This window comes from Microcaecilia unicolor, chromosome 10, assembly GCF_901765095.1.
Source record: "Microcaecilia unicolor chromosome 10, aMicUni1.1, whole genome shotgun sequence".
NCBI lineage: Eukaryota > Metazoa > Chordata > Amphibia > Gymnophiona > Siphonopidae > Microcaecilia > Microcaecilia unicolor.
In genome coordinates, this window is record NC_044040.1 from 190,258,729 (window position 1) to 190,275,256 (window position 16,528).

A 16,528-nucleotide genomic window follows, 5' to 3' on the forward strand; every position below is an offset into this window, starting at 1 on the left:
CTCCAGCCACCCATGTCCAGCGACTCACCTCTCTCCCCTGTCCCCCCTCCAGCCACCCAGGTTGTCCAGCGAATTCTTCGGGGCAGGCAGGAAAGATCCCCAGTCTTGCCTGCCCACTGCCGGTGCTGACCCTCCCCTGTTGCCGGATCGCTCTTCAAAATGGCCGCCGAGACTTCCAGCGGACTTTTTAGGATTTAATATAATGGCCATGTGCTAATGTCACTAGCGCACAGCCATTAATAAAAATTTAGCAAATGAGCCCTTACCACCACCTATTTTATAGGTGGTACGGTCTCAAGCACAAATCAGTTAGGGGGTCTTTTACTAAGGCACACTCACGTTTTTAGCGCACGCTAAAAATAGGCGTGCGCCACAGTAAGCCCTTTTAAGAAGCAGTATGCATGGCATTAGTGCTTCCCATAGCTTAGTAAAAGGACCCCACAGTGTGCTAAGTTTCTTTTATAATCTGTTCTTATTTTTGTTTCTTTTTAAAAGCAGAAATGCATATAGTTTATGCAAATAAATGGAGTTTTAAAAAATAAAAAAAATAATACTTTAGATTCCAACCAATCAGATTGCTTGCAACTAACATGGAACGTTCCATATAGCTTTAATATCGTTGTTGTGCATATCTTTTACAGATATAAATATGGGGATATTCTCTTGGCCCGCTGTCACCTTTATTTGTACTTTTGCCATTGTACCTATGGAGGGGAAAACTACTCAGCCAGCAAAGTACACTAAGAAGTCTCTAGATTATGAGCTCCCAAATGATTTGGAGACGTCCATTGTCCCTCCCACCGATGAAACCAGCTTCACTGACATGTTAGAAACAAGTGACTCGACCACTGACCTATCCACTATTAATCAGGCTTCCAAGACTGCTTCAACGCTCTTTCCATTTGAAAATTTTACCCTGGAAACAAGCGATTTCTTCTTCAACTGCTGTGACTGCTGCACCTCAGGATCAGGGCAGAAAGGAGAGCAAGGGGAGAATGGACTGCCAGGTAGTTCCAACCATTTTTTTCACATTGATGAAGCTTCTTTCTCCTGCTTTGCAATATGCAAAGATGCGCTGGCAGTTCAAAAGGTAAAACTGAAAGTCTGCCTCAATAGTTCTAGCCATTGACGCAAGAAACCCAGTGAAACCTATGCATGTAAGAGACCGGGGTTTCTCCTTTTCCAGAAATGCGCACAAAATCTTACATCTTGCAAAAAAGGAATGCAACTTACATAACCGTTTTTGCAGATTTTTAGGATTCAATAAGGCAGCATGTAGTTAAAGATATGCCAATTCTTAGGGCTCTTTTACTAATGTGTGGTAAGTTGCACTTACTTCATCTTAACTGCAAAAAGTAAAGTGCAAAGCCTGTGTGGTGAATACATTGGGTGGTGCTCAGCATCTGCCCTGTATTTTTATTTTATTTATTTATTGCATTTGTATCCCACATTTTCCCACCTTTTTGTGGGCTCAGTGTGGCTTACAATAGGATATGAATAATAGAAATACATTTGTTACAATTTGGTTATGGATTACATTGTGCAAAGATATACGAGACATTCAAATATCAAATTAGGAATATGACAATGGGACATCAACATAGAAATAATTGGAAGGGGACAATGGGAAGCTAAAGGGTAGTGTTAGACAAAGACATATGGTGTACATAGTTCCGTGGATAAGTGTATGATAGACTGGATTGCGGGATGAGGGATCAAAGTGGATGTATATTGCATTGATGAACAGTGAGTATGGACTCTATGTGAGTTGGCTCTTTCCGTAAGTTTGTTCAAACAGGTGAGTCTTTAGTAGTTTACGGAAGGAAGCTTGATCGTCAATCATTCTCAGGTTGCGCGGTAGTGTATTCCAAGCTTGTGTGCTCTTGTGGGAAAAGGTTGACGTGTGCAGCGTCTTGTATTTCAGGCCTTTGCAAGTGGGGAAGTGGAGGTTTAGGTGTGTTCGGGATGATCTTTTAGCGTATTAAGTGCACAGGGCAGGCATTTACCTCACATGCACCACGTTAGCCCCAGATTCTATGTAGGGCAACTTAATTGGTTTAACAAGCCAATCAGTGCAGATAATTGAACTTAACGAGCAATTATTGACACTAACTTGCATTAATTAGGATTTGCATGCACAAATGTCTAAGCATAGTCTATAAAATGATGAATTTAAATGATAAGACGCGGATCTGAATAGAGGGTGTGGCTGTTTGCAGGTCATGGGCGGGTCGTCGGCATTCCTAACATTTATGTGCACTGTTATAGAATATGCTTGTTCTGAGCGTAATTTAAGCATTGACAGGCTTTCATTGGCGTAAATGGCTGCGACGATCTATAGTCACAGAAAATAGGCGCTGGGCATATTCTATAAACTGCACCTAAATTTCGGCACAGTTTATAGAATACGCCTAGATGTATTTTTTTTTTCAGCACTGATTTTTTTTTAGGCATGGTATAGAGAATCTAGCCCAATATGCATTGGGAGAAAGGATGGGGGCATATAATGCAGTGCTGGACGAAATTATCCAAGGAACAGCCCCTCGAACTTCCCTCCCCTCCCCCATTCCAACCCCAGCAAAGACCAACCCTAGTCCTACCTCCCCAATCAGATCCCCATTCCAACCTTTCCCCTGATCAAACCCCCCATTCTAATTGCCCCTCAATACCCCACCCTCATTCTACCCTGCCCACTCATTGTAAAACCACTTTGATTATTGCAAGGCAGTATACCACATACTATAAAATAAATAAATACATTTTCACCGTTAGCAAAAAAAAAGGGGGGGGTGGTGGCATTAAATTAGAGCAGTGGTTCTCAACTCAATCCTCAGGACACACTCAGCTTGTCAGGTTCAGGGTTGCCGAGAGGGGGGGGACAGGGGGGACAAGGTTCCCCGGGCCTCCAAGGGGGGCCCGGTGCCGGGCTGAGGCCGCCGGTGCTGCAGTCCCCGGTCTCACCTGCCTGCCCTCTGCTCCGTCTGCCACTGGGCCCCCTGCATTAAAATCGGCAGCGCCTCAGCTGAGCTCCGTTTGGAAAGGCAGATCGCCTCCCTTCCCTTCGGACCCTCCCTGTGTCCCACCCTCACGGAAACCGCAAGTTACATCAGACGAGGGTGGGACACAGTGAAGGAAGGCCCAAAGGGGGGCGATCTGCCTTTCCAAACGGAGCTCAGCTGAAGAGCTGCCGATTTTAATGCAGGGGGCCCAGTGGCGGACGGAGCCGAGGGCAGGCAGGTGAGACCAGAGACTGCAGCAGCGGTGGGGAAGGCGGCGAGGGCGTCAGTGGCGGGGGGCGAGGGCTGCGGGCGGGGGGGGGGGGGGGGCCCGGCTTAGTCTCTCTGCGGCCCTGGTCAGGTTTTCAGGTTACCCACAATGAATATGTATGAAATGGATTTGCATACAATGGAGATATTTATTGTAAATATCTTGCAAAACCAGACTGGCTGGCTATGTCCTGAGATCTGCCTTCAGAAACCCTTCTTTAGGGTGAATGAAAGTGTATTTTCTAATCTCCATGTTTTGTAGCAGGTACGATATATGTGCGTATAAATTACCCATTTTCTCCTAATGGCCTGAATTTTGTCAAAGAAACATTTTGCCTTTGAAAATTCTGTTGTAGGTCCATGGGTACAAAGTATGTGTGGGTCTTACAGCAAAGCCCAGTGCATGTCCCCCCCAAAAACCCCTAACATCTGCCGTAAGGAATGAAATAGGAGCGAAAATGAGGCTTCCAAAACTACAAGTAGGAAAACATCTTGGGGAAAAAGGCAGCTGAGCACTTTAATTAAGGCAAAGAAAGGGAGCTACAATCAGTAGAACAAATTGTGCTGTTTATTCAGGGACTAAAGAATGTCAGGTCTGATGTAATTCAATCTCATCCTGTCTCATCTCATCATGCCTTTGACTAACACAGGTTTAGGCAAGAGTTCACACAGATAACTGAGACTGTCCTGGAAATAATCTAGAACGCCTTATGAATTTTCTGTGATAAGAATGTAAACATCTACCCAAAACACAGTAGGCTTTTTAACCCTAGAGGCAACGGATTTGTTAAAACCTTTGAGACGTTGATATTTTATTTTATTTGGATTTTTATTATTATTATTATTTATTGCATTTGTATCCCACATTTTCCCACCTATTTGCAGGCTCAATGTGGCTTACAGAGTTTGTTATGACATTGTCATTCCATGATATCACATACACTTAGTATTGTATAGAGATTAAGTAAGGGAAGAGAGAAGAAAGGTGTTAGGCAGGATAGTATGGAAGGTGGGCTTTAGAGATTGGAAGGATTGGTGAGGTAGTTTTGTGAGGCTATGGGTTCTCTTTGTAGGCTTTATTGAAGAGATATGTCTTCAAAGATTTGCGGAAGTTAGTTATTTCGTCAATAGCTTTCAGGGCTGTAGGCAATGCATTCCACAGCTGCGTGCTCATGTAAGAGAAGGTGGTGGCGTGTATCATCTTGTGTTTTAGTCCTTTACAGCTGGGGAAGCGCAGATTGAGAAATATGCGGGACAATCTTATGGCGTTCCTGGGAGGCAAGTCCACGAGGTTTAGCATGTAGATTGGGGCGTCTGCGTGAACGATTTTGTGTACAATCGTGCAGATCTTGAACGCAATGCGTTCCTTGAGTGGGAGCCAGTGAAGTTTCTCTCTTAGGGTTTTTGCACTTTCGTATTTTAGCTCAGGCCTTTTCATTGGCAGCTTAAGGTGAACTGCATTTAAGTATGGTAGGTACTTCCCTGAACCCAAAGAACCTACCACCAATTCTAGAAAGTTGCACGCTTATATTTGCAACTAGTTCTCCAATTTGCATGCACAGTTATAGAATAAGGTCAGTTGCATGTGTATCTTAATACCAATTATCAACTCATCATTAAATTAAAGAGCAATAATAGGCTATAATTGGCCTTAATTTGTGCTAATTGGCACCAATTAGCCGTTATGCAGGAAACTGCCCTTAGTCAGTATTCTAGAAGGTGCGCACTCATGGGCTGATGCTCAGAACCTATTCCGGCATTAGAGGAGATTAGCACTTGAATAGCGCCAGCATTAGAGTACGCAGAAGGTTCAGAGGGCACTAATGCTGGGGACAACGTGCATGCCAAAGATGGTTGCAAGTAGCATTAAAATGTAGTCAATCCTATGTAAATGAGGTCCTTAGCTATTCCCTCCCAATGCTCAAAAACAGTGCACAAACCGAACCCTGCCCTTACCGTTGAAAACCTAATGCCAGCTCGGAGCTGGTGTTAGGGTGTCTGAAGAGGGTGTAAATAAAAGGTCCTGGTGCTGGCCTTGCGGCTCTGTGAGAATCAGGGGGAGGGATGGGCCATCGTAAGCACCCTGACTGTACCGGGTTCCCTTTCCTCTTTATACGTTCTGAGAATCGGCTCATTACAGCAGGTGGCGGAGGAGCTTCTCGGACTGGCATCAGTGGCGAGCGCTTAGAATGGGGCGATCAATCCAGGGTCATTGGAGGGAGAGGAGCACAGGCACAGAATGAAAATGGAAACCCTTTCATGAATCCTGTCTCTTGTACTGTACAGTTCAAAGTCCTCATTTACCCTGTAAACATATAGCACGGGCTCTCTGCTCCCCAGTTTGACTGGGCTTACCCCACAGCTTGTGTGCATGCACCAGGCATGTTCCTCCCCCTTAATTTCCCAATGCTCAACGCTAACAGCGTGCATATAATTTGCATGCTATTAGTGCAGAGAATTGGGAAGTTTTTTTTCTTCACAGTTGCCTTGGTATTTCCCTGCGCTGTTCCCTACAGCGCCAGAGTTCTGAGCATTGGCCCGTCAAATTCCAAAGCACACAACTTTAAGGGGGGCTTAGCCCCGGGTGAGGCACGAGGGGGTCGAGGGCATGTCAGGAAGATATGAACATGGGTTATAGAATACTATCATTTAGACGCCTAACTGCCTACAGTAAGATGCATTTACACCAACCATTGAGAGGAAAATGCACCAAAGTCCCGGTAAAGCACTGATTGCTATTTCCACTTCGGTAAAAATGACTGAGGTGGAAATAGCGAGTGATGCCCCCAAAAAACAGATGTAAATGAGCTGCTCGTAAAAATAGCGACCAGCTCAGTAGGCGGGAAGCCAATCAGTCAGCTGAGCATGCGCAGAACAGCCTATCGCTAAGCGTGGCAGCTCTGCATATGCTACTATGTTGACTTTCATACACACATGCAAACTGCGTGCATGAAAGCCGTGTGTAGCTTTTTTTTCACAATTATCAACGGCACAAGTGCTTTTCACAGAAAGCTATACAAAGCAACGATAACCGCGAGCCTGATTTCTGGGGAGATGTGCTCTCCCCCTGCCCAGCAGATGGGCAGTCCTTTCTGTGCATCACTCAGAATGCACATTTTGAATAGTACAGAATGGTCCATCTAGCCCAGTATACTGTTTTCCAAGCCAGGTCACAAGTACCTGGCAGAAACCCATATCGTGGCAACACTCCATACTAGAAATCCCAGGGCAAGCAGGTGCTTCCCATGTCTGTCTCAATAGCAGACTATCCAGCTTATAATCGAAAGACAAAAACGCCTATATTGCGACCTAAATCGGGAGATAGGCGTTTATCTCCCAAAAACGAATAACGCGGTATAATCAAAAGCTGAACTTGGACGTTTTCAACTGCACTCCATCGCGGAAGCGTACAAAGTTGACGGGGGCGTGTCGGAGGCGTGGTGAAGGCGGGACAGGGGCGTGGTTATCACCCAAACAGAGATGGGCGCCTTTCGCCGATAATGGAAAAAAAGTATGCGTTTGTAGCTAGAATTTAGGGCACTTTTCCTGGACCCTGTTTTTTCATGAATAAGGCCCCAAAAAGTGCCCTAAATGACCAGATTACCACCAAAGGGAATCAGGGATGACCTCCCCTGACTCCCCCAGTGGTCACTAACCCCCTCCCACCACAAAAAATGATGTTTCACAACTTTTTATTTTTGACCCTCAAATGTCATACCCACCTCCCTGGCAGCAGTATACAGGTCCCTGGAGCAGTTGTTAGGGGGTGCAGTGGACTTCAGGCAGGTGGACCCAGGCCCATCCCCCCCTACCTGTTACAATTGTGCTGCTTAATGCTTAGTCGTCCAACCCCCCCAAACCCACTGTACCCACATGTAGGTGCCCCCCTTCACCCCTTAGGTCTATAGTAATGGTGTAGACTTGTGGGCAGTGGGTTTTGAGGGGGATTTGGGGGGCTCAACACACAAGGGAAGGGTGCTATGCACCTGGGAGCTCTTTTACCTTTTTTTTTTGTTTTTGTAAAAGTGCCCCCTAGGGTGCCCGGTTGGTGTCCTGGCATGTGAGGGGGACCAGTGCACTACGACTCCTGGCCCCTCCCACGAACAAATGCCTTGGATTTATTTGTTTTTGAGCTGGGCGCTTTCATTTTCCATTATCACTGAAAAACAAAAATGCCCAGTTCACAAATTGTCGAATAAAACATGGACGTCTATTTTTTTCGAAAATACGGTTCGGTCCGCCCCTTCACGGACCCGTTCTCGGAGATAAATGCTCATGGAGATAGACATTTTCGTTCAATTATACCCCTCTATGGACTTTTCCTCCAGGAATTTGTCCAAACCTTTTTTAAAACCAGATACACTAACAGCTGTTACCACATCCTAATTAATTAGCTCATTAAAATAAATTAAAATAACTTCGCATACAATTCTCATCGGCTGATACCACGACAGGAAAAGATCCCGCAGAACCCCTTTGTGCATGTCTTGCTGAACTCCGTAATCGTAAAACCAGTTAGGACCAGTTAAAAAAAAGCATGTTGCTGGCTTGATAGGTTTTGTGCATCTGGGCCTGAGTTAGCCTAAAGTTAGGTAAATAAATGTGGTCTTATGCTGGTATTCTATAACAGCAGCTATGTGTATCATCCTGGCACCTAACTTTCGGTGATCTATAGAGAATTACCCTCGTACAGTCTAAGACAGTGATTCCCAAACCTGCAGCCAGTCAGGTTTTCAGGACATCCACAATGAATATTCATGAGATTGAATTGGTATGCAAATCTCTCTCATGCATTTTAATTGTGGATATCCTGAAAACCCGATTGGCTGGTTTCCTCCAGGACCAGCTATGGGAGCCCCTTGACCTAAGAGGACTCTTTACTAAGCCAAATTATGACAATAACAAGACAAAGTATAATTAACATGTAAAAATTCTATAAAGCATGTCAATTGTGCCTCACTGAAGTTATTTGGTCATGACACATGAAAACCTGGCTGAAGGCATGTTAAAAAATGACGATGAGTCATATGCAGTACACTGAAATTAGTTCATTACTATGCAAATTGAATAATGCAGCTTGCGTTTAACTAAACAAGCTGAGTTATTAATGGAAATCTGGAAATACAACACCTTCAGAGGAGCAACTTACAGGGCCTGCCTGTTGCACTAAAGAGACTGCCTCCTCTTTCCCAGCCAAAATTGGTGGTTGGCTTCATGTCTGGCTTCATTTCACACTCACAAGGTAAGGAAAAGTATAAATAAAAAAAAAAATAAAACCCAAGCCCCGTCCTTTGTTTTAAAAACTACAGAGTCCCTATCTTGCACCCACCCACTATTAACTCTGGAATGATCATCGGTCACTACTGCCCTGAGGCTACTTTTCAAAAATGTCACTGCCTGAACCCCTAGGGGTAGTTTTGCAGTGCTACTCCTAGGCTTGCTCACTGGCAGGGCCTCAAATGGTCCAGCGAAAGGAGTAGTGTGACCAGCAGGGGCTCTCCTGTTAAGAAACACCAGGACAAGGCATATCTCTCTATATAAAAAGCAACACCAACGTTCTATGAAGCCTCCAGCCGGAAGTGTGAAGGGGGCGAGATATCCGGTTTCCCTATGAGTGTCTGCCCCGCCCTCTCTGTAACACAGTCAGTGAAGGAAAACAGCAGAGCACGAAATCAAATCACTGGCTCTGTAACAGTGAAGGACTCAGAGGGGGGAGGGGAGAGAGGCCAGAGGGCAGGGACACACACACTCCCACATGCACACAGAAGAAAACATTGCTAGCCCCCCCCGTTTCATTTGCATCAGAAATGGGGCTTTTTTACTAGTAGTAAATAAAACCTTTATTCTTCAGGACCCAACACAGCACTGTGTTTCGGCATAAAGCCTACGTCAGGGGTCTGTACATAAGATCAATGAAGAGTCTAAACAATGGTAGTCACTGGAAAACAGACTTGATAAAGTTGTGATCCAAGAAGGAGGGTTAGTGTGTGACGCACACTACTCCTTTCGCTTGTATTTGTTGACGTAGTAGAACACGTTCCTCCGCTTTTGCGGTGTCCCTCCGGAGCCTCAAGTGGTGCCATTTTTTGAAAATGGAGCTACTGGGGTCAGAGTAACTGGGTTCACTTCTGCCCCCGTTAGCAGGGCCGCCTAGAGCCGGAGCCGGGCCCGGGACAAGGCCGCCCCCGGGCCTCCCCCCCACCCGAGGTCGCCGCTCACCCGAGATCGCCGGGCCCCGCCCACCTGAGGTCGCCGCCCACCCAAGATCACCGGGCCCCCCTGCCGCCCACCCACCCGAGGTTGCCGGCCCCCCCCCCACCCGCTATCGGGCCGGGCCCTCGGAACTAACCTTAAGTCTCCTTTCACTTCGCAGCAAGCAGCGGCAGGGCAGACCTCTCCTCCTTCCTTCCATGCCCCGCCCTCGCGGACGTTATGTCAGGCGAGGGCAGGACATGGAAGGAAGGAGTGGCCTGACCTGCTGCTGCTTGCTGCAAAGTGAAAGGAGGCTTAAGGTTAGTTCTGGGAGTGACGGAGGGCGGGCCAGGCAGTGACAGAGGGCAGGCCAGGCGGCGCCGGGCCCCCCTGGAGGCCCGGGCCCCAGGACTTTTGTCCCCCCTGTCCCCCCCTCTCGGCAGCCCTGCCCGTTAGAACCCTCAGGTATAGGTGATAGGAATTGGTGAGGAGCTGTAATTTATTTTAGAAGGGGCGGGACTTGGATTTTCCATTTGAAGTCACTCTTTTCTTACCTTATAGGGGTTCAGATATGGGGGAAATGCCCCTCATCAGTATCCCATGGAGATGGGGGAAGCAGGGGGAGGGACTTTTTTTAATTTAACCTCTGACACTAAGAATTATAGGTGGTTAGGTGAGGCCTACTGTCGTTGTTGTGGCTGGGAATGCACAATGTTCCTGGCTGCAGCAAGACAATCTTTAACAAGACATATCACAAAGATCAACACATGTGAATTCCCCACATGTATCCTGAACTGTCTTATAATGTTTTTCTGTTATATTACAATCATGTTTCTTTCATTGTCATGTAACCCAAAATCCTTCTGTAATACCAAATGTCTTTTCTCTTCTTATTTCCACTATCCATGATGTACTGTAAGCCACATTGAGCCTGCAAAGAGGTGGGAAAATGTGGGATACAAATGCAATCAATCAATCAATAAATAAATCCATACTATTGAAGCTGTGCTAGCCTTTTACGATGTCTAGTTTTCCAGCAGGGAGCAGGAATATGAGCCAGAGACCTGGCTGATATCTGTTCATCGTATCTTTTTTATCTTCTGATAGGAAGCGATGCATCAGGTGGATTATGTTTTATCAGTGAGCGTTGTGATATAATTGTGTCAAAAATATAGAGCTATTTCAAAAGTGTGCACGCTGAAGAAAAACTAGACAATAGACTTTTATTTTTCTTTCATTGGCTGCATGCAGTTATGAGGGAACAGAAAATTCTAATGAAGCAAAAGTCATAAACACTGCATTCATTAAAATTAAAAAAAAAAAAATATCTCCAAAGGGTCATTTTAAGTACAAATACAAAAAAGAAAATATCTCTTGGCACAGGTTCAGTGGTATAGAGATGTTTTTTTCCATGTTGTTATTATTATTACTAGTAAAAAAGGCCCGTTTCTGACACAAATGAAACAGGCGCTAGCAAGGTTTTCCTCGGAGTGTGTATGTTTGAGAGAGTGTATGTGAGAGTGACTGTGTGTGAGAGAGAGAGAGTGAATGTGCGAGTGTGTGTGTGAGAGAGAGAGAGAGTGAGTCTGGGTGCGAGTGTGTCTGTGAGAGATAGAGTGTGTGTGTGAGAATGAGAGTGTGTGCAAGTGCGTATGTGAGACAGGTTAAGAGAGAGAGAGTGTGTGTTTCACACAGATACAGTGTGTGCAAGAGAGAGTGTGTGTGTGAGACACAGACTCTCTGTGAGACTGAGTGCATGAGTGTGTAAGAGAGTGTGTGTGTGACAGAGATACCTCCCCCCCTTTGGTGTCAGCCCCCCCTCCCTCCCTCTCTCTGGTGTCAGACCCCCCCTCTCTCTGGTGTCTGAGCGTTACTGTGCAGGACGCTGAGCTCTGGCTGTGCTTCAAGGAACTGACCAATCCTATTTAATAGAATGCACCTCCAACATTCTGAAGCCGAGAAACCTTGTGTGGTTGGTCACTTCTGCTTGTGACGAACCCGGAAGTACGTGATGTCAATTCAGGAGATGGATACAGAGAGCAGGAATGCCTCAGCCATGCAGTCAGCTTCAGAATGTTGGAGGTGCGTTTTATTATATAGGATTATTTCAACTTGATTTCACATCTAAATAGATATCACTCAGGGCATGTTACAATAAAAATTCAAAAACAATACAATACAGCAAAACAAAAAAAATATAAACAAAATATACCCTCCTCACCCCCATTTACTAAGCTGTGTGGCAATGCCGACACAGTCCATTCAAAGTGAATGGGCTGTGTCGGCATTAGCGTGCAGCTTGGTAAACAGGGGGGATAATTTTAGAATGCACCAGAATGCCAGCTTACATGAATTTTTGCCTTGCTATGAAAATAAGGTACAAAATCTCAGGTAATGATTAATAAACTATGAGGTCCCTTTACTAAAGCACATTAAGCATTTAACACATGGTTTTACCATGTAACTATTAGCGCAGGGCCACATTAAGGGACTTTGTGGTAATTTAGGAAGGAAGTAATCAACATGGGCTACCATTCAGATGGGTTATTTTACCAAAAGGCTATCTTAGCACACAGTCTCATTGCATAATATGGGACCCTGTGCTAAAGTAGCTTGACTTGAGCTAAAATAACCTTTCTTGACAGTAGCTTACTTTGACAACTTCTCTCCCCCCCCCCCCCCTTAGCAATTATCGCACAGTAAACTACACATTAAGGGCTAGATTCTATACCAAAACACATAAGAGTCTACACTCACTTACATCAATGCATCACACATCCACTCAAGATCTCTCATTCCCCCCAATTCCACATTACTCATACATATACTTACAGGAATAGGTAAACCATGTGCCTAAATGTCTTAACACTACCCTTAAACTTCCTATTATCTCCTCCCAAAGTCTCCCTGTTGATGTCCCATTGTGATATTCCTAATGATAATTTGATTATCATAACTTGTACAATGTAACCCATAACCAATTTGTATCAACTGTATTCTCTGTATTCATATCTTATTGTAAGCCACACTGAGCCCGCAAAGAGGTGGGAAAATGTGGGATACAAATGCAAACAATAAATAAAATAAATATATGGTGCCTAAAAAAATCCATGCGGAACTAAACGTATTCTAAAAAATTTAGGCACAGTGTATAGAATACATGTAGTCGATACTGTAGTGCCTAAATCTACGAGCATTCCATTTACGCCAATAAAAACCTGTATAAATCCATACCCGTAAATTTATGTGCACTGACCCATATGTGCCGCACCTCAAAAAAGATATAGTGGAATTGGAAAAGGTGCAGAGAAGGGCGACAAAGATGATTAAGGGGATGGGACGACTTTCCTATGAGGAAAGGCTAAAGCGGCTGGGGCTCTTCAGCTTGGAGAAAAGGCGGCTGAGGGGTGATATGATAGAGGTCTATAAAATAATGAGTGGAGTAGGAAAAGATAGATATGGAGTGTCTGTTTATGCTTTCCAATAATACTAGGACAAGGGGGCATGCGATGAAGCTGGAGTGCAGTAAGTTTAAAACTAATAAGAGAAAAGTTTTCTTTACTCAACGCGTAATTCGACTCTGGAATTCATTGCCAGAGAATGTGGTTAAGGCGGTTAGCTCAGCAGAGTTTAAGAAAGGTTTGGACGGCTTCCTGAAGGAAAAGGCCATAGAATCTTATTAAAGGAACATAGGGAAAAATCCACTATTCCTGGGACAAGCAGTACAAAATGCTTTGCTCTGTGGATCTTGTCTGGTGATTGTGACCTGGACTGGCCACTGTCGGAGACAGGGTGCTGGGCTAGATGGACCTTTGGTCTGTCTCAGTGTGGCGATGCTTATGTCTTATATACTGTAATGACATGTGGAAATTTTGGAATGCCCATAAAAACGCCCCTTTTAAGCTACGCGTGTTTATTTTGAACTGCGTGCTTTGCAATCTAGGTGCAGTTCTTTATAGAATACGCTTAGCGATTTCCAAGCATATATTGTAATTATTGCCAATTAGTGCTCGTTATTGCTTGTGAAGTGCTGTTAAAAATGCTGACTACCTTGTTCAATTAAGTTACGCATGTATCTCCGTGTGGACTCTAGGCACCATATATAGAATCTGGGGGAAAGGAGCCCTTTTTCTAAGCCAGAGTAAGCACTAGTGCGTGCATACCGCATGCCAAAAGCACTGCTGCGTGATGTACTGAGGAATCCCATGGTAGTGCGGCGAGTTGCGAGTGCTAATCCTGCGCTAAAATGTTTTTAGCACAGGAAGTGTGTCTATGGGTGGAGAGTAGGTGTACCCTGTGCTAATCAGGTAGAGTGGGCACCAGGGGCATAGTCAGACCTTATGGTGGGAGGGGGCCAGAGCCTGAGGTTGGGGGCACATTTTGAGTGCCGCCCGCCCCCCACCCTGCCACACCTCGCCTTGCTTCGCCTCACCTCCCCCCACCGCCTCGCGCCTCCTCGCACCCCCCTCACCTCGCAAACAAATACCTTTCCTGGCAGGGGTCCCCAACCCCTGCCAGCTGAAGCCTTCTTCAGCGCCAGTCTCCGGCGCAGCCACGTTCCTGCCCTGCTCTTCTTTCTTCTTGCTCCTCCTGTCCTGTGCAAGCTGACGCTCCTTTACGTGAAACTGAGGAGCGTCAGCGTGCACAGGACAGGAGGAGCAAGAAGAAAGAAGAGAGGCTTCGGCTGGTGGGGGTTGCGGACCCTGCCAGCCAAACCAGGGGCCCGGATGAAATTTGCAGGGGCCCAGGCTATGCCCCTGGTAGGCATATTGGCGTGTGCTGCTCAATTAGTGCGGGGTTAGCCTGGATCCCTTAGCGCCTACAACATAGGTGGCCATAAGGGCTCACGCGATAATGGCCACGTGCTAATTAAGAAATTAGCACGTGGCCATTACAGAACAAAATGAGGAGTGTGGTAGCCGTGTTAGTCCACTCTTAAGGTTATCAATAGAAATCAAACAAAATAAAACATGGAAAAGAAAATAAGATGCTTAAGACAAGATTCAATTTACCTAGACATCATATGAACAATACTGGTGCCAGTAGGGTTCCCACGCCTGTTGGTCAACATTTTACAGGACCAGGACACTGTACCAGTGACTTCACAGTGAGAATCCTGAAAGGTAACTTTAAAACCATACAAAAACGTAAGACCTTTGAAGTCAGAATGATTGAATATTTTAACACCCAACAGAAAGGACTTAACAAGGATCTGGTGTTCCTAGCCCATTATAAACCATAAAGCTGTATGTCTCTGTTGATCACCCCACCCCTCACCTATCCACACCCATCCTGTTAGAATATCAATGATATGCTTTGATGTCCCCATGCATACCTCCGACCCACCCCCATCCTCCCACCCTGTCAGACTGTCATAGTAATGCTTGAATGTTTTCACTTATATACACTGTCAGCTAGCACATTTGCTTATTTCCGATCTGAGCAAGAAGGGCAACCTTCGAAAGCTAATCAAGAAATGTATTAAGTTATGTCCAATAAAAAAGGTATCATCTTATTTTCTTTTCCATGTTTTATTTTGTTTGATTTCTATTGAGAACAAAATGAAAATGCAGCCTTTTTTTAGCCATGCTAAAAGTGGCTGCAGCACATGGGAAACCCACATGTTAACAACAGCGCCAGCCACTTTTTTAACGCAGCTTAGTAAAATGGCCCCTTAGTGGTTTCTATTTCAGGGACATCTCACGGATGAAGAGTGGGCATGGAAGGTAGTTGATGTGCTGCACTTACCACCACTAAGCGACTAATGAGGAGAAAATGTTTCTTGACTCAACGTGTAATTAAACTCTGGAATTCGTTGCCAGAGAATGTGGTAAAGGCGGTTAGCTTAGCAGCGTTTAAAAAGGGTTTATTAAATGGACTTGGGGAAAATCCACTATTTCTGGGATAAACAGTATAAAATGTTTTGTACTTTTTTGGGATCTTGCCAGTTATTTGTGACCTGGATTGGCCACTGTTGGAAACAGGATGCTGGGCTTGATGAACCTTTGGTCTTTCCCAGTATGGCAATACTTATGTACTTATGTAATGCGAGACTACTTAATGCCTCCTAAATGGAAGGCGATAAGCGCTTCCGCATTAACTGGGATCAGGTCCCAGGCATTAACGTGAGTGTTAGCACATAACCTACAATATTGGAAATGCCCACAAAAGATACCACATAACAGTTGTGGCTACTGTGCACTAAGGGGGCCCTTTTGCAAATGAGTGGTAGGGTGACTGCGCAGGTAGCGCACGTCAAATCGGCCCTACTGCCGGGGTAGTGTGGGAGCCCGGTGGTAGTTCCATAGTTGGCACGCACAGGTTCCCACGGTAGAAGATAATTTTCTGTTTTCTACCACGTGATGTTCCTGGCGGTAATTGGCAGCGAGGTCACATTGCTGCAAGCTGCCTGATTACCGCGGGGTTAGCGCGTGAGCCCTTACTGCGTTCTAAATAGGTGGTGGTAAGAGTTCAGGTAGTAAATAGCCATGCGCTAATTTTAATATTAGTGCATGGTTGTTTACTGACCCATTTTTAAAAAAGGCCTTTTTCCCACTGTGGTTAAAAAGTGGCCCAGCGCCTATCAATTTTGTATGCCAAAACTGGCGCAGGCCACTTCTTACCACATCTTAGTAAAAGGGCCCCTAAAGTCCCACATTAAGCCACGGTAACTGAAATTTTACCACAGCTTAGTCAAAGCACCTTCATTCTACCATGAGGAGTGGCCTAGTGGTTAGAGCACTGGTCTTACAATCCAGAGGTGGCTGGTTCAAATCCCACTGCTGCTCCTTGTGATCTTGGACAAGTCACTTAACTGTCCATTGCCTCAGGTACAAACTTAGATTGTGAGCCCTCCTGGGACAGAGAAATATCCAGTGTATCTGAATGTAACTCACCTTGAGCTACTACTGAAAAAGTGGTGAGCAATATCTAAATAAATATTTGAGATTCTAAATGGAATGTTGCTACTATTGGAGATTCTACATGGAATGTTAATGTTGCTATTCCACTAGCAACATTCCATGTAGAAGCCTGCCCTTGCAGATCAGCAACGCGGCCGCGCAGGCTTC

General features: G+C 45.3%; 1 protein-coding gene across 1 annotated transcript in view; it reads left to right on the top strand.

Moving 5' to 3' along the window:
• The window catches only part of OTOL1 (otolin 1), a 45,471-nt gene that overhangs the window by 16,957 nt on the left and 11,986 nt on the right, over positions 1 to 16,528 (top strand). Inside the window, exon 2 of the mRNA XM_030215671.1 lies at positions 642 to 1,007. Within this exon, the coding sequence (XP_030071531.1) occupies positions 642 to 1,007 (366 nt within the window). The remainder of the gene's footprint in view (positions 1 to 641; positions 1,008 to 16,528) is intronic.